The 21,493-nt window shown below is 44.6% G+C and overlaps 1 protein-coding gene across 1 annotated transcript in view; it reads left to right on the forward strand.

The window, feature by feature from the left end:
* The window catches only part of LOC146776290 (neural-cadherin-like), a 567,428-nt gene that overhangs the window by 375,346 nt on the left and 170,589 nt on the right, over nt 1-21,493 (forward strand). Inside the window, exon 24 of the mRNA XM_085637108.1 lies at nt 6,761-6,888. Coding sequence (XP_085493234.1) covers nt 6,761-6,888 — 128 coding nt within the window. The remainder of the gene's footprint in view (nt 1-6,760; nt 6,889-21,493) is intronic.

Raw genomic sequence — 21,493 nt, forward strand, 5'->3', positions numbered from 1 at the left:
AGAGATGGCATGTGAATAGTCCTGCATAATGTAGTAATTGTTTCCAATCGGTCTTGTCCCATATACAAGGAGGCAAAAAAGCTTAAAAAGGGGAAGAGTAGAGAGCGGCAGGTTTGGAAAAGGGAAAGGAACAATTTGCATGTCATCATTTTGTCAAAGCTACTACTATCAAGAATTCGACATCCCCTTGGTGATGGCTGTTTCGGAACACAGGACCCCAAACATTTATAGCAACAAGTACATCTGATCATTGCTTCCTCTTCTTTGAAGCAGTATGATGAATAAAACATAGTAAATATGATCAATAATGTCTTCAAAATGGTTTCTAAATACACAAAACTTGTGCCTGCTTCTGGCCAAAACTGCAGTGACTCTTGGACTTCAAGTTCTTTTTCAGATAATGAGATATTAGGAACCACGGGCCAGATGTACAAAATCGCGTGTTTGCGATTTCCTAAAAGTGAATTTTTGTGATTCGCTATTAGGAAATCACAAACTGTGTTGTACAACAGTGTGTGTGTTTGACACTGTTAGCAATTCCCAGTGGGTCGCAAATGGACCTGCCTCATAATTATTCATGAGGCAGGTCGCAATTTGAGACCTGTTGTGAATGGCTACAATCACAGGGATGGTGGCCTGCTGGGGTCAGCAGACCACCATGTCTGTGATTGCTTTGTAAATAAAGCAATATTTTTTTTTTGTAATGCAGCCCGTTTTCCTTAAAGTTAAACTGGATGTTTTTCAAAAATGAAAATGAAAAGCTACCTTTTTGTTCTTTAAGAGTAGGCAGTGGTCTGTGGGACCACTGCTTGCTCTTAAAAAATTCTGGGGCCCACATTCATACAGGGGAAAGGGTCCCTTGGGGACCCCTTCCCGTTTGAGAATGAGTTACCACCAACTTGAAGTTGGTGGTAACTGCAAATGTTTTGCAACCACATTCCCGGTCGCAAAACATTCATACATACGAGTGCTATTCTGTATTAGGAAGGAAAACCCTAAACACATCCCTTCCTCATACCGAATCGCAAAAGCAAAATACGATTCGGTAACAAGTTAATGAGTCGCATTTTGCCTTCTGTACAAGGCAAAATGCATTTTACCACTCCCAAATTACCCAATGGGCCACTTGTGACCAGTAAAATGCTTCATACATCGGCCCGACATTCAGTGGGAAATTTATGAACATTATGTGCTGGTTGTGTACCACAAAAGTGACACAAACTGAGTGCAAAGTATTTTGTTGGGAATTATTTTATAACCCAAAGTCAGATTTGCTTTGGAAAGTTTCCTAAAGTAATGCAAAATAGTGCTATCGGTTACTTTGCATCATGTAGGCATTCCATTAGTATTTCTATGAACTAACCCATGGGTTATGATGCAGAGCCCTATCTATGATAGAAGTAGACATGACTTTGCGTCAAAAATTTGCACCACGTTAAGGCAGGTGTTCGGCTTGAGAAAAGTTTTTTCCCCCATACCTTTCCAACCTTGCATGTGTTCACTCCCTAAAACATGGTAACATTGGCTTATACTCTATTGGCATTCTTATAAGACCCTAGTAAATTGGTACTACATGTACCCAGGGCCTTTAAATTAAATGCTACTAGTGGTCCTGCAGCACCCATTGGGCCATCCACTTAAGTAGCCTTTTAAACATATCTCAGGAGCACGATTTCAGCCTGTGGGTGCAGTTTTAAACTGACATTTTAACCTGGCAAGATAAACCTCTTGCCAGGCCCAAACGTCCCTTTATAATACAAATAAGTCCCTCCTAGGGTAGGCATTACATAGCCCAGAGGGCAGGTGCAGTACATTTAAAAAGTTGACATGTACTTTTAAGTTTTACGTGTAATGTTAGTGAAAAATCCCTAAATTAGTTTTCTTAATGCTACATTTTATTGGCATTTTGAACTTAACTCTTACAATGCATACATTGAAAAGAAATAAGAAGGAGACACAACACAGTTCTGTGACTATACCCATTTCCGGTGATGCTCACTCAGCATGTCACCGAATGATACCATGAATTACAGGGTTCCAGTATTGCCCTCAACCCCTTATCCTCCCCAGTTGAATGTCTCCAGCACCTGTCTCCCCCACTCGATGCTTCCTCTGGTTATGTTATCCCTTGCTGTAGGTTTGCACTGCCACATCCAAGTATTGGAACTAGTCTTCCTGGGATCCCAGCACAATCCTATGGTACTGGGCCCAGCTCACTCAGCCCCTTTTGTTTCTGAGGGCACCCCCAGGCAGCATAGATAGGTTTTTCAAGTGCCATGCACCTATCTAGGCCTTCTGCAATTCCTCTATTTATGGGGCAACCACCGACTTCCAGTATCTTGTGATGTCTCTCTTAGCTACTATTAATCCTATCCATAATAGGGCTCTTTTGTATCTATTGCCCTCAATGTCGCCTGAGATGTGTAGCAGTATGGATATAGGATTGGTCTCTAGTGGCCACCTCAAGACTTTGTCCAGACAGGCCAGAACTCCTGTCCAGAAAAGGGGTAAGGCTTTGGCAGCTCCAGAAAGTGTGGAGGAAGTCTCCCTCGTGGGTTGTACAGCCATGGCATAAAAGTGAAGTGATAAAACCCACACGCCAGAGTTTAGAGCTTGTGAAGTACGCCCAGTGTAAGTACTGAAACTGGGCAGCTATTGCCACTTCTCTGTGGGAGCTTAGGCCTCTTGTCAATCATCATCATCGTCATCTAATTGTTCGAGGTCTCTCGCTCAGGCTGCTCCCGGAACTGGAAAGGAGTCTGGAGTTTGTATGACCAATAAGTTGTATATTGCGGACTATTTGTGCCATATTGGGAGGATGAGCTAAAGAGTACCTGGGCCTCTAGGGGACTGAACTGAGGCTGTTCTGTCATGCTGAATGTGTAAGGCTGAAGGGCATGCCTGAGTTGTAAGTAGTGGTAAAATTGGGTTCTATGGAATTCAAACTCCGTCTGAAGGCTTGCAAAGAATTTAATGGTCGTTCATATCATGACTTTTTCCCAGGGTGGAGATACTAATGAGGACCCACTCTCTGACACCATTCAATGACAACACTTGTGGGAGCCAGCATACGTTTCACAATGGGGTATCCCCAGTAAGGCGCCTGCTCCATCCCTGTCCACTCACCGCATCACTCCAGATACGGAATAACACCTGCGTCACCGGGGGGAGCATCGGGTGAAAAGGGGCCTCCATACAAGAAACTGGAAATTGGGGTTCCCTGCAAGGCTCACCTCTCAACACCCATGCCACTACTCGTTGAGCACAACCAAGTGTGCAGTACTGTAGTATGATAGGAGGTCCAGGGTGGCCACTTCCCATTCAAAAGTGGACTTGTGGCACATAGTCAGTGTAACTCTGGGTAGCTGACAGCTCCAGAAGAAGTGCTGCATGGCTTTGTAGATAGCGTAAAGATTCTCTTGGATACAGTGTGTGGGTAGTTTTTAAATTGTTATCTGGGTTGGGGGAGTCTGACCATTATATAGATTGATGACTTGCCCATAAGCAAGAGTGGGAGCATGGACCAAAAGCAGAAGTCAGTTTGCCAGGTGTGGTTGCAGGTTCTTCTTCCAAGCCCAATGACTGTCCTTGGTAATGTAGACTCCCAGGTATTGGAAGCCATCTGTATGTCCCTGAAGATCCTTAGTACAGGATACTGTTTGTGTCAGATGTGTAGACCAGCGTGCTCCCCTAAGATCTGCAAGATCTGTAGGGTTGGTGGGCCGACACAAAGATCAGCACATCATCGACGTAGAAGACGATCTCGTTGGACATGGCAAAACACCGCTCAAAGCCCTGATTCTGAGCATCCACCCATATCCACTTTGCTATAGGATCTATGGCTAGCGCAATGAGCAATAGGAAATGTGGGCACCTTTTTTGTGTACTGCCACATATAGAAAAGGTATGATACTCTGAGCCCGTCCCCCCCCCCCCTCCCCACCCGTACTCGGGTCATAAGATCATTATAATAGAGTTTAACCGAGCTGATGAATTTAGGTCCAAAGTTTATTTTGGAGAGGAGGACAAAATGGTAGGGCCCCTCCACTGGGAAAAAGGGTGTGACCACCTTTAGCAGTCTCTTAGCAAGGGCTTTTGCCCAGATTTTGATTTAGATATTCAACAAGGAGATGGGGCGGTAGGAGGAGCAGTGGGTTGGGGGCTGATTTGACTATGTCTGCCAGGCACAGGTCAGGTGTAAGTTGGCCCACCTTGTGCGCCTCTTGGAATGTGTCTACAAGTATTCGACTCAATAATGTCCAATATGCCTTCATGAATTCCATTGGCAACTCATTCAGACCCGGCGTTTTGCCTGATTGAGTTTGGGCCAAGACTTCTCCTAGTTCCTCAGGGGTTAGAGCCTCCTTGAGTAAGATTCCCTCATCCGGGATGAGGCCTCAGGCGGCAAATCTTTAACAAAGGCAGCCATGTCATAATCAAAGGGTCAGAGTTTGATAGAGTGTGGTTTAGTGGGCTGGAAATTTAGGTGCTATTTGGGGTATGCCAGTGATATTCTCTCCCGTGTCATCCACCAGCTTGTACACTAGATCGGTCTCCGGGGTGGAGTGGACCCCGGTGATGGTCGAGGCGCCAAGGACTATGGGCCCCCTCTATCAAGGAGCACAACAACAGACTGCAGAGATGAAATCCTTGGGGTTGTATCCCTCTGTGTCCACTGGAAACCCCACTAAACCAATATTGTTTAGTCGTGAGCACCCCTCATTGTCCTCAACTCGACGTTCAAGTGTACAGACCATATTTTGTAGTTGTGTGATTACTTCTTTTAGTGTGCGGCTCCGTATCCTCAGATTCAGATATGTGGCCTTCAGCCTCAGTGACCCTATCCACCGTGTTCCACAGGTCTTGTTGGAGAAAGGAGAGATCAACGTAGAGTTCGCCGATTTTCAACTTCCAGGGAGGTATTAGAGTCACAATATGAATAGTTAACATTAAAAAATGAATACTATTGATAAAGTTTTTCGTTTCAAGATTATTCAATATAAAAATTCAGCTGTGCCGCCAGGTTTCAAGTGACCAGTGTCACTTGCAAGATGGTGAAGTTGTATTTCACGTCACAGTTTTGAAAACGCCACTTTTATAAAGTTGGCATATTTTTGTCCAGCCATTTGATGCTTGTAATCTTGGGTCACATGACTGGGTGTATCTAGCAGTTGGTCTTTGTGTATTGCTCCCAGACAGTGAGACAAAGGGGGAATAGGTATTGGCATGATGTGCCATCTCTGACTTGCTGGGGGGGGGGGGGGGGGGGCGGAGCTGTCACCTACCACACTTACAAATCACAGAGCCTATGTTTGACACACACAGCAAGGGTTTGACACTAGTCTTTTGTGACTTCAGACAAGCTGTGGCCAGAGCAGGGAGACAGGAAATTCCAAACACCTCTTGGGGTGGAAACCTCCAGAACCTTCTCCTACTTCAAAGCTGGCACAAAGTATGAATATTTGACCCTTAGACCCAACTCTTGAGTACACCTCAGACCTGTGAAAAACTCAAAATGACTGTTGTGCTGCTCTGCAAGGAGGACTGCTCTGCTGCCCTTCTGCCTGAGTGAGAAGAACTGGACCTGCATCTCGAACCCAGGACCACCAGAGTGACTCCAAGGGCTAACTGGCTGGCCTCCTGATCAGAGCCTTAGGGACAGAAAAGGCGCCAACCTACTTGACCCCAGCACCGGGAGCCTTGGAAGTGGGCCTGAAGGTGCTCTGGAAGCCCAGCCGTGGTCCCTGCAGATCCAACGCAGCGTTAGTCATCGCTAAGGAAACGCTACTGCGCAATGCATTTTCACACAGGACCTTGCATCACAGCCCTGCAGCTCCTCAGAACCCCCGCTGTGGGATGCATCTCGACACATGAAATCACAGCCCCACAGCTCCTCGGAGCCACCGCTGCGAGATGCAGGAAAATGCATTGCAGCCCGCAGCTCCTCAGAACTACCCCTGCAATGCATTTTGAGAAAGGACCTTTGCAGTGCAGCCCCGCAGTTCATCAGAACCTCCTCTGCCCTACACATCTTCTGTGCAGGACCTCGCAATGCTAGGCTAGCCGGATTTAAGTTGCTTTGTTTAGTGGTCTTGACTTGGTCCCTGTATCTGGCCCGCACTCTATCGTGATCGGCTTGAACTTGTGACTTTGTCCCAAACCGGCGTGACCTGACAACTACAATTGGCGCTTTGTGCTTTTAAGCACTGTTTTCACTTAAATCTTTAGAACTGCATATCTCCAGGTCTACTAATTAGATTTTCGTTGTTTTGCTTTCACATAATTTATTACATTTTACTCAGATTTGGAGTAGGTTTTTTCTTGTGGTGTTTTCACTGTATTACTGTTTGTAAAGCTGCATTAATACTTTACACATTGCCTCTAAGTTAAGCCTTTCTGCATTGTTCCAAGCTGCCGGAGAGTTAAACACAGGTTAATTTAGAGTTTGCTTGTGACTTCACCCGATAGGAATTGTGGTTGCTGCTAGAATAGTGTTTCACCCCCCTCAACAAGTAACTCAATTTTACAGATTTGCTAATCCACATTTAGACACAAGTCACTTTGAAATTTGAACAATCCTAAAATTTGATTGGGAGCTTGACCAACGTCCAGCTCCCCAAACATTATATGTGGCAGCCAGTAACCGAGATTGCTTGAGGACTTGGCATGTAAACTTAAAAATTTGAATGGAATTTGGTTGGTATATAAATAACACTAAACCACCATTATCTATTTAAATTACATTTTCTTTTTCTGTTAGAACTTTCAAATGGGACCCCGGTGCTGAAAATGAACCATGGAGCAGGTTCTCTAGTCCTGACGTTCCCTGCAGGAGAAAATGTCGCTGACGGACAATGGCATCGCCTTGATGTGAGACTCAGCAGGCAGGTTGGTTTCTTTTATAAATTAGTGTTTAGAAAGTGACACCACATCTTTAGCCTATGGCAATGAATACCTGCTTGGGGACAAGGCTTCAACATATTTTTCCACTTTGCCACACACAACGGGCTAGACAAGTCACTTTCAAAAAGAACATGTTTGTTTGATATTAGCAGGATTTTTCATTTATTTGTGTGGATGTGACAACGTTTGACTGAATGTGTATCACGTTTGGAGTCAGAAGGTAGTATGATGTGTATATATTAAGTATTTCTATAGTGCAAACCAAGCCACAAGGCAGCAAAGTGCTGTTCATGGTAAAAGACCAACATAAAGCGAACAAGTAAGAGGAAGGTGTAAAGTGCATCTGGGGCACAACAAGGTTATGAAGCACTGTGCAAATGCTACAGTTAAATACAATCTAATACAGTATGTGGGAAAGGGCCTCTTTTTACATGGTTAGGCTCCACTTTTTGCCTGGTTTTGATGTGGTTTCAATTGCTGTGCAAAGGGTCTCTGCCAACCAGGTCCCCTCTGCCAGTTCTTCTTCCCTAAAAACAAATCTCCAATTGGTACTTCTACCCCATGTAGGTCCCTAGTAAATGGCACCCTAGGAACCTAGGGCTTGGGAGCTGAAGAGGGTCCCCTGGGACCCCCCTCACTGGGACCATGCCACTGCTCCTGCCGCTTGCATGCCCCTGTGATGAAGAAAACGAGAAAGTCAACATGGCACCCTGTCTGACTACCATGCCAGCTAGCACTGCCTGAAGGACTGGGGAAGTCACCCCTCTAGCAGGCTTCACAGCCCTAAGGCAGGGTGCAGTATACCAAAGGTGAGAGCATATCTGCATGAGCAGATTTGCCCCTACAATATTGGTATCAATTCCTTAATATCGTAGGTGCCAGTGAAGCCATAGAGAATAAATAGGCTGGAAACTCGACTACTCGAGTTCCACAGCACCATGATGGCCTCACTGAACACAGGAGTGGTTTGCACCAAACTACTTCTTTCAATAAATCCACTCTGATACCAGTGTGGGATTTATTGAACCATGTACTCAGAGGGCACCTGAGAGGTGTCCACTGAAAACCTACCAACCCTGGTGTGGTCTCTGACCGGCTGAAGGCAGCCAGCCACCACCAGACAAGTTTCTGGACCCCTGGGTAGAGAGCCCCTGCTTTCTGGGACCAGGAACAAGGCACATCCTGGGTATAGGTGTCACATGTTCTCCCCCAGGAAAGGCAAGTGCTCGAAGGAGGAAGCTTCAAATGCCTGCCCCCTTTGTAATGCGACCCTCAGCCTCTGCTGCTAGTAGCAGATGGCAGCCCTTAGTTTACACCTCCACTTTGGGTGGGAAATCTCAAAAGAATAGGAGGTGTGCCCACCTCTACCAACTCCACCCCTAAGGTGGGGGAGGCGAGGTGAATCACATCTTTCAGTCGCCACCATCTTGAAGATGGTGGGATCCCTCCAATCAGGGCTAGGTCTATGATACCTCCAACCGGAGGGTGGCATAATAGAGGGTGTAGTCACCCCAGGTAAGGTGCCCATTGGCCCTAACTGCTACTCCCTTATAACACCCTTAGTATTTAGTTGGCTCCCCCAGACCTAGGAACTAGATGTGCAATTACCTAAAAAGCAAGAAGAGGACCCTGCAGAGAAGACTGAAGATGACGACCGGCTTGGCCTCAGCCCTACCGGCAAGTCTCCAGCTTCTGCGAATCTGCGACTGTCTGCATTCAGTGACCTCTGAAAACCCTGGGAGGACTGCTGCCTTAGAAAAAGACTCAAATCTCCCCTGGAAAGCGGACCTGTCCGAAGAAACTGACTCCAAGGACTCCGGATCTAGCTGGAACTGTGATCCCTGCCCACTCTGCACCCGACGCCCCCGACCCGTCGCTCACCTGTGCAGTGAAGTCTCCCCAGTGATCCTGACCTTGTGTCCAGCGTTGGCTGACCTCTCCTGATCTCCACGGCGGCACCTGCAGTGTGAATCCAGAAGCTCCCCCGACCGCCTCCGGTAAGAAGACTCCGATGTCGAAAGGCACCCCTGCACCCAAAGCCCCTGGGCCTTGTTGAGCTGAACCGATAATTCCCCTATGACCTCCTACATCCCTATTTACCTCTGCTGTTGTTGGTCTCTCTCCTACGACATCCTGTACCATGCCTGCAGCCTGTTTGCCAAAAGAAGAATACCTATTGAAAGTATTGGGTGCCCGACCTTGAAACTGCTCCCTGTACCCGGCCGGCCCTGTGCTGCTGGTGGTGTATGATGGTGCTGCTTTCTGGTCGTACCTGTGCTTAACCTCACCTCCAAAGCTTGGCCCTACAGCCGGTCTACTTATCTGCAAGCAGTGCGGCGCCATTGGAAAGCATTGGGACTAAGTCCGATTTTGACCGCTGCATCCGACCACTACTGTGCCACTTGGTGCAGTTTTGGTACTTACCTGCCCCTTGCCCCTTGCTGACCTTTGGTTCCAAAGACTGGGATTTTTAGTACATTACTTACCTGTTTAACCGCGATACTGTTTCCCCATAGGATAACACTGAACTGTACTGCAAAGTTTCTAAGTGTCGAATTTTCAAAGTGAAAAGTATTTTTATTTAAAAATATACTAACCTTATTGCGAAGATCTTGGTCTTAAAATAAATTACTAACAAAGTAAATATTTTGGCCTGGATCTCCTTCTTGAGTCGTGTGTCCATTATTGATCACCGTTGTGTAATAAATGTTTTACACTCCTCTGTGTTAGGCCTAAGGCTGCTCCCTAACACTCCCTCTAATAGAGCACTTTGGGTTTTACATTGAGCTCTGTACACTTTTAGAGAACCTCTGGACTTTGTGCACGGTATTACCACCTAGTGGTAATACCATATACAGAGCCATTTTCCCACACAATATAATACAATTATTCCCCTAAATACCGTCACTGTCTATTACCTGTGGAGTCTGTCATCTTCAACTTTTACATGGAGCCATTTATTGCTCTGCTCCCAGGAAACAACATCAAGATTCACTAATATGTCGATGATTCACAACTCTACTTTGAAGTCTGCTCTGCTTTAGACATCCAATGCATCAAACAGTGCTTGAGTATCATCCAGACCTGGATATCCAGCTCCTACCTGAAGCTGAACCCAACCAAGACCAACAAGCAAGATATAGTACAATCCTAGCTAGATGACATGAAGATTGACAGATTCAAATCCCAGCTTTCGCTGAATGCCATGCCATGTCACTCGGACTCACCCTGCACACCAATCTCATCCTCAAGGAACACATTGTCAAAAAACAAAAAGATGGCCTGGTACCAGCTCTCCCTTCTATAAAAATAATTTTAAAAAAGGTCAAACGTTTCTTCCAGACAGTGACTTCAGACCTTTAACTACTGTTCTAGCCCACCTACTCTTAAATCTCAGTAGTGGTAATGCCCTACTCCATGGTCTCCTGGACTCCACATTGGCACCCCTTAGGGGAATTCTACATACCACAGCACATTCCATCAAGGGCCTTAAGACATATGATCACACCACCCCCACGCTGATGGAATTCCATTGGCTTCCTTTCCTAGCCCTCACCATTTTCAAAACCAGCGGCATCATTTATAAAGCCATCACAACCAGGACCCCTGCTTATCTGGCAGACAATCTCACCCGCTCTGGTTGTTCCCTGCACACCTGCAGCCAGGACACCAGCAGACTAAGAGCAGACTTTTTCCATCTGTGCACCCAGGATCTGGAACAACATCTCCATATCCACCAAGACCACCTCATGAGTTGTGTCTTTAAAAAACACTACCTCACAATGCATTAAACGTCCACAGCCCAAATTCTGCGCGTATTACTCATTGAGTTTATGCTTGTCTTTCACTGTTTAACAGTCCACCCCCTTTAGGCTAGGTTAGCGCTATTGAAATATGATGTACCTGTACCCCGGTCCGTCACGGCTTGTGCCGATTGCACGGAGGGTGGACCTAGGGCCTGACTCCTCCCCCTCCCCCTCCCCCCACCACTTCCGGGGCACTGGGGTTTAAAATCAATGGCCTGGCGAACGCGCAGCGGACGCGCGCAGCGGGCGCGCCGGCGGCGCGCCGAAGGCGCGCCAAAGGCAAGCCCGTCTGCGCCCGTCCGCGCCAGGACGCTGCCAGTGGCCAGTACCCCTACTAATGCTACCTTGGAACCGCATGTAAATACTCCGGTACGTATAAAATATTCCAGCTCTGATCTCATAGCCATCAGAATTCAGAGCCATCAAAGTAATCCTCATAGACCTGCATGTGTGTTCCCAGCTGTCCTAGAAGGTCCCGTCTCCTGCAGACACTGCAGATTTCAATGCTTAACTCACAATAGTACTAATTCGAAGATACTACCTTCCCAACTAAAGCCTCCAAATGCGCTACTTAAACCAATATTAACCTGGAATTGCTTCCTGGCCAATGTGCGCTCACTACCCAAACATGCTATTAATATTTGGGATTTGTTGGCCTCTAACCACCCCCATATTGGGTTTCTAACCGAGACGTGGACTAAGCCTCATTCTAATCCCGATATTGCTATCGCTCTCCCTGAGGGCTATAGCATTCAAAGGCAAGACAGGCCTATCAGGGCAGGCGGAGGTCTGGCTATTATATTCAAGGACCCTATTAAAGTAACTATTATTGAACAGCATTGCACTAACCTGATGGATATAATGATTTTCAGAATTGACTTACACTCACAATTCTGTTGGAAAGGCGCCTTGGTCTACCGACCACCGGGACCTTTATCTAACTTCTCATGTCGACTACTGGAAATAATCTCTCCGCATGCAATTTCCACTAATAACTTTTTATTACTTGGGGACTTTAATGTCCAGGGAGAAAATATTAGCAACAAGGAAACTCACTCCTTACTAGCAGACCTATCTACTTTAAGTTTAAGTATTATAAACACAAATACCACTCATCAGGCTGGGCACATGCTCGACCTTATTTTAACCAATTCCTCGGACATCCGCTACAATGCGACGACTCCTCTTGAGTGGTCTGACCATTATTTGGTGGACTTCTCAATCCTAAGCAAACAGGAGTTAGGAGGACATGAAACCAGACCCACCAGAGTTTTCAGACAGTGGCATAGAGTTACTCCTCAATCCTTTCAGGATCTTTTTACCCCCCCCGTTTCAATGGGTTGGATGACATAGAGGACCAAGTAACAGCTTTGAATGCTAACCTTGAGGCAGCTATCAACCAATTAGCTCCATCTAAATTACAACTCAACCCTCTTAAACGCGTGCAAGCCCCATGGTACACACCTACTCTGAAAACAGAGAAATCCCGTTGTAGAAAGTTGGAACGGACCTGGCGCCTCTCACACAATCAAAATGATAAAGTTTTATTCAAAAATGCTTTAACAATTTATCACAAAAATTTGAGGCTTGCCCGTAAAACGCATATTGCGACTGAGATTGACAATGCTGAAAATTCCTCTCGTACGCTCTACCAAATATTAAATACATTTACCAATCCAAAAGCTTGTAATACTGATGCTGCTCCCTCACAACACCTCTGTGACAATATAGCTAATTATTTGTCTCAGAAAATTGAAAAAATATATCAAAAAATTACCTCGACTATTAGGCCTTGCCCCAGTCAGCCCCTAAACTCTATCCCCGTTAAGGAGACACTACACACCCTAGATACCTTCCCTTTATGCACTTTATCGGAAGTTGCAGATCTCCTAAAAAGTACCAAATCTGGCTCGCCTCTAGACCCTATGCCTGCCAAAATTGCAGCTACTTTGTCAGCTTCGCTCGCCAGTCCTATTTGTGCTATCCTTAATAAGTCACTGGAGGATGGTGTCCTTGCGGCTGAGTGGAAGGCAGCCCAGGTCGTTCCCATTAAGAAGAACGTGAAGCTGTCACCAGAGGACTTTACCAACTACAGACCCATTTCTTTACTTCCCCTCCTCAGTAAACTCCTCGAAAAACATATCAACAAACATCTCTCCATGTTTATTGAATCTTCCCACTGCTTAGATGAATCACAATCCGGTTTCCGCCCAAAACATAGTACGGAGACTACATTAGTGGAGGTCATAGATAACATCAGAATGGCAGCAGATAAGGGTCAGGCAGTGATATTGGTCCTGCTTGACCTGTCTGCTGCCTTCGACACCATATCTCATCAGGTCCTCATCACCCGACTTGAGGAGATGGGTGTAAGAGGTAAAGCGCTAAGTTGGCTGACTGATTTTCTGACCAACAGGACGCAAACTGTCAATCTTGGTCCCTATCGCTCGTCAACCACCGGTATCAGCAAGGGGGTTCCTCAGGGCTCTTGCTTGAGCCCTACATTGTTTAACATCTATGTAGCCCCCTTGGCAGGATACCTTAGACGGCTTGGGTTTGACCCCATATCCTATGCCGATGATACACAACTTTTGATGTCTTTCGACAAAGCAAATCCACTTACCCTGGACTTATTTTCTGAGGGCATGAAAGGAGTTGCGCATTGGATGAGGGAAAATTTTTTACAACTAAATTCGGATAAATCAGAAATCATGCTGTTTGGAGAGGCAAAACTAAGATGGTCCCCTAGCTGGTGGCCAGAGGAATTGGGCTCTGCCCCGTCCCCTAAAGATGTTGTAAAGGACTTGGGTGTGCGCCTGGACAATGATCTTACTCTTGAAGAACATGTTAACAGTACCGCCAACACCTGCTTCCACACTCTCCGCATGTTGCGTAGGGTTTGCCCCTTTCTTCCTATAACCACCCGTAAATCTTTGGTCCAATCATTGATTATCAGCAGATTGGACTACTGCAATGCTTTGCTAATTGCAGCTAAAGAAAAATCTTTATACAAACTGCAGGTGGTCCAGAATACCGCAGCCCGATTAGTAAACAACGCACTTCCCAGGACCCCGTCAGCCCCTCTGCTTCACGACCTTCATTGGCTCCCCATAAAAAAGAGAGTCAGATTCAAAATCTGTTGCATGGTTTTTAAATCCCTGCACAACTTGGGTCCTGGCTATTTTGCTCGGAAACTTGTTAGATATACTCCTATAAGACTACTGAGATCCAGCCAACTTGCATACCTGCAAACCCCTCGCATCAAATTTGCCCGGATGGGAGGTAAGGCGTTCTCCTATCTGGCACCCCGTTATTGGAATCTCCTCCCATTACATCTTCGTCAATGTACCAACCTAGGGGTCTTCAGGAAATTACTGAAAACACATCTTTTCTAATCGCACTTTCCTCAGTGGTCAATCAGCAGTCTAAAGCGCAGAGATACCCCGTATGGGGTGATTCTGGCGCTATATAAAACCCGTAAATAAAATAAATAAAATAAATGTACACACATACCTACATACAGTTAAGATATAGACCCTTTCAGACAGGTAGGAAACCATAGAGAGTATTGCTTAGAAATGGAAACTGATAATGAAATATACCGGAGACTATTTTTTTACTTCAGACTTCTTTTTTGGAATCGCCCTCTTAGTTGTGTATTGTTCTCACCATAAAAAGGTAAACTTGCACAGCCTCTGCGCGGATGGTCATAGTGCTGCAAATATTAGTTAATTCTCACAAATATCACCCATCTCCCCTCAGGTGCTGCGTCCGATTACATAACTGCACTCAATAGTCATCATGCACAACATGGAACCATTTCCCCCATAGGTTCAAACCAAAGACAAAACCCTTCCAATCACACATTTTACAAGGGTTAGCTTGCTTTCCTTGTGGGTAAGCGCTCAAGCACACTATGGAAGGGGAAGTAAGCTATACAAATGTCATAATACAATACAAAGATGACACAGAGATTCAATTATGGAATAGCAAATGGACTTCATAATTCACACAAATATGGATCCTGAAGATGCTATTCATAGAATACTGAGAAATGGAAATTATTGCCACCAGCTTCTTGAAGATATGAATACAAGAACTGGTGTGATGATGCACATTATTTCAATAGTAAATGAATGAGCTAACGTGGGCACTTTGCCAGTAACATTCTTGCTACTGAGATCGCTTGCAAATGTGAGATATTTTTCTGGGGATGAAAAGCCACATTGCAGAGCAAAACTATTTAATTGATGCAGGAGTATGTGAATTCAAAGTGAATGCACTTAAAATGCAAACTGCAAGAGCTGTATCATGAACAGTTGTGCTGGCTCAGAGCTGAGCACCTTTTTACACGGTTTTACTGTCTAAAGCACTTAAATATAATTCTGTGTCTTCAAATTATTGCCTAACCTGGAGACAACATAGCTCAAAAATTAAGCAGGATTGTCTATCTGTTTCCAAGCTGTGTTTTCTAATGTTCATGCATGAACCCAGAGAAATCTAGACTTATATGACAGCGCAAACACGTAAAAACAGGCACTCTGCTATAAGTCAGCGCTTGATAATGGTCCCTGATTACTTTTGTGATGGTAAACTACGACTTGAGATAGTAAATCACACCCACAGTAATAGACAATTGCCTCAAAAGTTAAAGGGTTCAAGTGGTTTGCTAGGTAATGTCGGCATCCAGAATTCAGCAGAGCGATAAAGAGATAAGTAAGAGAGTACATTTATCATAAAATGGAGTGGCTGAGAGTGTCCTCCAACAGTAAGAAGCTTGTATCAGAAAAAATAGCATGTTGGATCTGGGCAGATTACTATTGGCGTTTACAATAGCCTGAACAACCACCTTACATTTCCGATTAAACTCACTCACCATGAACTCTACCTGCACACCCTGTTCTGATGCCACACCTCAAATGCAACACATTCAGTATTTTCATGAAAAGTGCAGTGCTTACCACCAGAAGGCCATCTTCAAAGAGACTTCCCAGGCACCTCAAAATGAATCACTCAATTGGAAAGGACAATGGCCCTGAAGAAACACGGAGAAAAATATTCTTCTCATATGGGGACAATTTTATTTTATTCTATTCTATTCTGCAATTTTTCTTAGCTGAATAGGCAGCGACAAAACACTTGACAGAGCACAAAAGTCTCATTTTTTCTAAAGATATACTTTATCTAAGTTATAAGAAAATAAAACGCATGTTGTCTAAATATTTATGTCAATGTCAAAATCTAGTTATACCCGTCTTACTTGATATTCACATGGTTTCAACAAAAACAAAATAAAAAATGGTATTGCAAATTTGGAGTTCTGCAGATCTTCAATGACTGGTTAAAGATTGCTTATGAACATGGAAACAATGTTCTGTCTAACATCAAGCATTTTTAATAAAGCTTTATTCTTTTGAAGTTCATTGTGTAACCCAGTAAAAACCTCTATGAAGGTTTAGTATAGAAAAGGATATTGGCACAATATTTCTCTGAATATCTACTATATTTCCAAAACTAAAATCAAATCTGTAGGCTTGCAAAGAACCGATCTACCGCATAAAAAATGTCACATCAGCCATCACCATGCCCCCTTCAATGTAGATTGAATAAATTTTGGCAAAGCAACCTCTGGAGTTTTGGATCGCCACAGGGAGGACCGAATGTGTACTGCGAGTTTCTTAAACCAGGTCAGGGGTATGAACAGTGGATAGTTCTGCAAGACATACAACAACCGAGGCATAATAATTATTATCAGCATGCAGAAGGTTAGATTGGCCCATTTAGGCATATTGGGTACGTGGCTCTATAGCAGAGGTTAAGGCTCCCGTTCAGGCCGACTCGAAGGCGACATGGATGCCTAAGTATTTGAAGCTAAGATGACAAACTGGTAGCTGAGACTCCCAGTTGACAGTCAAAACATCCCCCTTTAGTGGGACGTGGTGTGATTTGGTCCTGTTGACCCGGAGGCCTCACCAGAGAGGTGTAGAGTTTGAAGGATACGGGGCCCGGAAGTTTGTGACTGGCATAGAAAAAGGAGGATGTCATCCGCATTGAGGCAATTCACTGATCTTATATCCTAGGTCAACAACCTACAACCAACTTTTTCATCCTCTTTATATATACCACTGTAATTAGTCAATTTTCCTTTGAAAATATCAGAAACTAGCCATCAAGCAGCACTCAAACCAGGACTGGCACTTATCAATGATCTTCAGTTATGGGTTTCAAGTGAAATGCGACTAACTAGCCCTCCAGGGCATTCTGGTCAATGTGGTCCATCTTTTGCTTGCAAAGATGCAGTTCATCCAGTCAAGCAAAGTCTGAAATCTATTAATTTCTTTCAAAATTAAATTTTGTTAGCTTGATAACTATTCATTTCTTCAAATCTTTAATTTCTTAGACCCAGACACATATGTTGTTCTCTTTGTGAGCCCTTTGGTGAAACACAGCAGGCACTGAGTACCAAACTTGTTTGCCGTATGACCTTTAAATACCAGTGCCATCTTAACTGCTTATCAAACAGCATGTTACAGCAAATGTCATGTCCTGCTAGTGCATAGCCACTGGCCCTGGGAACCATGTTATGCAAAAAGCAGAACCGCCCATTTGGCAACACTCATAATAGAACTGGCACTCACTTATAATTTTCATCTGTGGGTTTTAAGTCAAACACAGCCCTGTAGCCCGTCCCTGTGAATTCTGGTCAATGTGGTCTATCTTTTTCAAAGTTGCAGTTAATACAGCAAAGCAAAACTTGATGACTATTCATTTCTTCCAGCATTTCATTTTCTTAGCTTGATAACTATTCATTTGCCAGTTCCAGTCCTGTTTTGAGTGCTGCCAAATAGAATAATGCTTTTGATTTGTTTTTAACTAAATTCCTTTATAAGTAGCTCCTGGCACCGCGAGATAATGCTTTTTCTTTTACACATTTGGCAATTGAAGTACTTTAGAAAAAGATTCCAGGGGCTGTATTATATAAAGTTCCCTAGGCATGCAATGCTCACTAAGGTATTACAGAATGGGCCTCAGATGCTTGCCCTACCCTTTCTGGAATATAGATCGTAGCGCGGCACAAAACTGGAATGATACCAAGGGAACTCACCCTCATTTGCATGGAGATGGCGTATAGGCAGTGCAGACCCCAGGTTTCATTCATTGAGATACCTCATTGCACTCCTTCACATTTCTTAATTGTACCTTGCACCTGCACCTACCCGCTGAAGCCATTTTTCCTTATGGCTTAGGATTACACCACAGTGCATAGCCATAAACACTTCACTCCATCCCCAGTTTACTTGGAAGCATTCACTCCCTCCTTTCTGGCCTACATTGACTGTCAGTCAGGCCCAACAACTGGTTGCTTGTATGTCAACGTATCAGTGATTGCCAGAAGCAGGCCTCATCTTTGAATGTTGCCACTTATTCACAAAGACAGTCCGTTCTTGTGGCACCCATGCAGGGCAGAACTTATGCTGCCCATGCATGGCAGGCTTAACTCCTGACAGGAGGCCTAATTCACCCCACCCTTTATCGCTTCTTAATCTTAGGAGGCATCTGACAAGAGGGAAAAAGGGCAGCTGAATTTGTAATGGATAGGTGATAGAAATGAACCTCCATCGTATTTGATGCTCAAAAGCATCTTTTCTTCTATCTATCAAAAGACATGCTGAATCACCCAAATAATAAATAGTGGCGCAAATAGTAGACCTTCTACTTGTGTGTATAAAGGTCAAGTGTATATCCTGCATAGATAAGTGACACTGTAGCAGGTAGGAGTTAATGTGACAATGTTAAGAACCTTTTCACAAGGTTAGGAGTATTTCACTTTGCTAAGGCCTCAATTAAGCGGTTCCTTTTAATTCTTAGAGCCCCTGGGGTTGTGACCTAGCAAGCCAAGATGGTGGACACTCTTATCTGAGCTCCCACTTCCCTGCAGGCGCAGTAGTGATCCTCATGCTGACGGGCCCTCCTGGGATGCTGAACACCTCCTCTAAGACCGGCCTCACCTCGGGGACTGGAAAATCTCCAGTCTGCCTTAAAGTACTAGGAGCTGGGCCACCGCAGAGGTGTAGAGTGGCAGAGACAAGATATTGGGCAATACCCTCCTGTGAGGCCTGAAGTATGTGAAGGGTCTGCGATCCCATGCTGGGAGCCTGGCCTGTAGAGCTTCCTCCATCTTGGCCACTATGGCCACCTCTTTTAGAGTCCAGAGGTTGAAAGAGTAGAAGTGAACCTTGTTGGTGTCTTGTGGAGGTGAAGAGGCCTGGGCATTGGAAAATTAGTGAGTTCTCAGCCAGATGGCTTATTTAAAGTCTTGGTTTCTATCCCACTCTGCCACCCAGGCTCTGTGCTATACTTGGGCATTTGCCCACTTGGCTGCTTGTCCTGGCCTCCCCCTCAGCCAAGGTTGTCCAATGAACATATGCAGCAATGCTTAGGTATTAAAAGGGCGTCTCTCCGGCAATAGTCTCTCTCAACGAGGCCCGCGAATGTTGGATGACCTTGAAGAGGAGAGTGCATGAATGGGGTGATAAATCAGGCAAACTATTATACTGGCTAGCGACGAAGAAACAGCCTTACGACTGATCTCATCCATATAGATAACCAAGGGTATAAGCTGTCTAATGCAGCAGACATTGCAGCCCCATTTGCTACATATTCCCACTTGCTATATGTGGCAACCGAATCGAATGCCCCCACGGGATATCTCTGCACCACTTATCAGGGATCTCCCCCCTCCCACAACTGTGCGCAGGTGATCGTCTGACACTTAACAACCTATCCCGCAAGATTTAATCAGGCTTGCTCTAAAAGATATGAACTCTGTAAAACTCCCGTCCCAGACAGGTACCCAGTTGAATACTATTGCCTTTGTCAGTCACCCCTTATACCCCTCCCCATCTGGTCATGTACCAAGAAGTGCTAACAAATGGCCATTTCCCCCTGGAACTTGATCTGGCAACCATTGCAGTGTTACATAAATCAGGTCACCTCCCTGAATGCTGTACGTTTTATTGACTGATATCTCTTACTAATACAGAGCTCAAGATTTATGCTAATGTCCTGGCAAATAGACTCCTAAGACTGGTGCCATACCTGGTCCATCCAGATCATTTAGGATTTATGCCGCACTGTGGCACCAGACACTGTATCCACAGAGCCCAAATCTCTGTAGCAAGCCTCTCTGACCTGAAAGACCCTACTACCTTATTGCTTATGAATTTTGAGAAGGCCTTTGACTCGGTCAACTGGTCTTTTCTGGAGGTGGTACTAATGAAAATTAGGCTCAGCTTCCAGTCGTACATCCAGATTCTGTAATCACACCCACATGCTTAAGTTTGAGTCAATAGCACCCTTTTGGTTCCATTCTCAATTGGTAAAGGCAATCGGCAGGGTTGTTTGCTATCTCCCCTTATATTTGCTTTGGCCATAGTGGTATGGATCAGGCGTGAAGCCCAGAGCTGGGGTCAATACAAATCCCGGAGCAGAAGTGACATCTTAATTAGACGTAATATTCTGAGACTTTTAGCCACAGAGGAAGATCTGTGTCATCTCTCTTCCTCGAGCATTGAGGCATCTGAATTTAAACCAGGGGACACCTATGAAGCTATGAAGTAACCTGGACTTCAGCTGCAGCAGCACAATTGGTACTTTAAAAACACAGAGTTTTTGCTGAATGGGAATATCAATATCATACTTGCCCGAGGAAAAGTACTCCATTATGCTATTAGCCGATGTCTAAGAATGGAAACCAATGGAGAAAGATAAATATTGGGCTTTGTAGAACTTGAAGAGAACCACCACATTGCTGAAAAGGGCATTAGGTGCCTGTGGAGCTAATCAGACTACCCCAATAGATTCTGTTACAATCTCACTAAATTGTACACAAGGCCACCATTGTTGGTTTTTCAATTAAAAAAATTCCCAAACCCCTAATTGGAACTGGCTATCATCTAATCTCAATTAAAATAAAATTGATTGACACTGTTTTGTGAAATATTTTGATTAATTCAATAGGATAAAATACTCTGCACAACAACTTCCTTTTGGCCAGGCCGCGCAAAACATAATCTGTTGTGATAGTAAGCCTCTCCAAAAGACACCACGATCCATATCCATTATTTCATGTGACATAGCAGTAGTTAAAAAATTCAGATCCAGAACTCGAGTCGCATTTAAGGAGGCTTGATGTTGCCTGTGTTCAAGAGACATTGAAAATAGAGGAACTGTCACTGGAAAGGTATGTGGTAGTCTTCACCTTCGCAGAAAAAGCCAGGAAAAATTGGGCACCCTGTGGGTGGCCTTTCAATTTATGTGACGCTGGGCAAGTCTTTCAGCTTAAGCCGCTTGGAATCTAATTTACCGCAAATACTTGGCTTAATAATATTTAATTGGGTCTTTGGAAGTAAAACTGCTTGGCATCTAATTTGCCGCAAATACTTGGCTTAATAATATTTAATTGGGTCTTTGGAAGTAAAACTGGTCCAATCATCATTTTGAATGTCTATATCAACCCATGCTCCAGGCAAAGGCAGCAAAATATAAAATTATTGGAAGGTTCCTCATGGAACTGGAAGGTGCCTATAGTGGATTCTCACGAATACTTACAGGTGATTTTAATCTCAATTTGGCAAATCAGCTCAGAAAAAGTTGTAACCTAAGAAGAATGGAAATGCACTGGGCTAGTCCGATACAAACTTCCAAATACAATCTTATCAATAAATTAGACCACGACCTCCACCGCACTCTAGAGGCTCTTGGATACCATGTAGTCAATTGGT

Source organism: Triturus cristatus, chromosome 12 (assembly GCF_964204655.1).
Source record: "Triturus cristatus chromosome 12, aTriCri1.1, whole genome shotgun sequence".
Taxonomy (NCBI): Eukaryota; Metazoa; Chordata; class Amphibia; order Caudata; family Salamandridae; genus Triturus; species Triturus cristatus.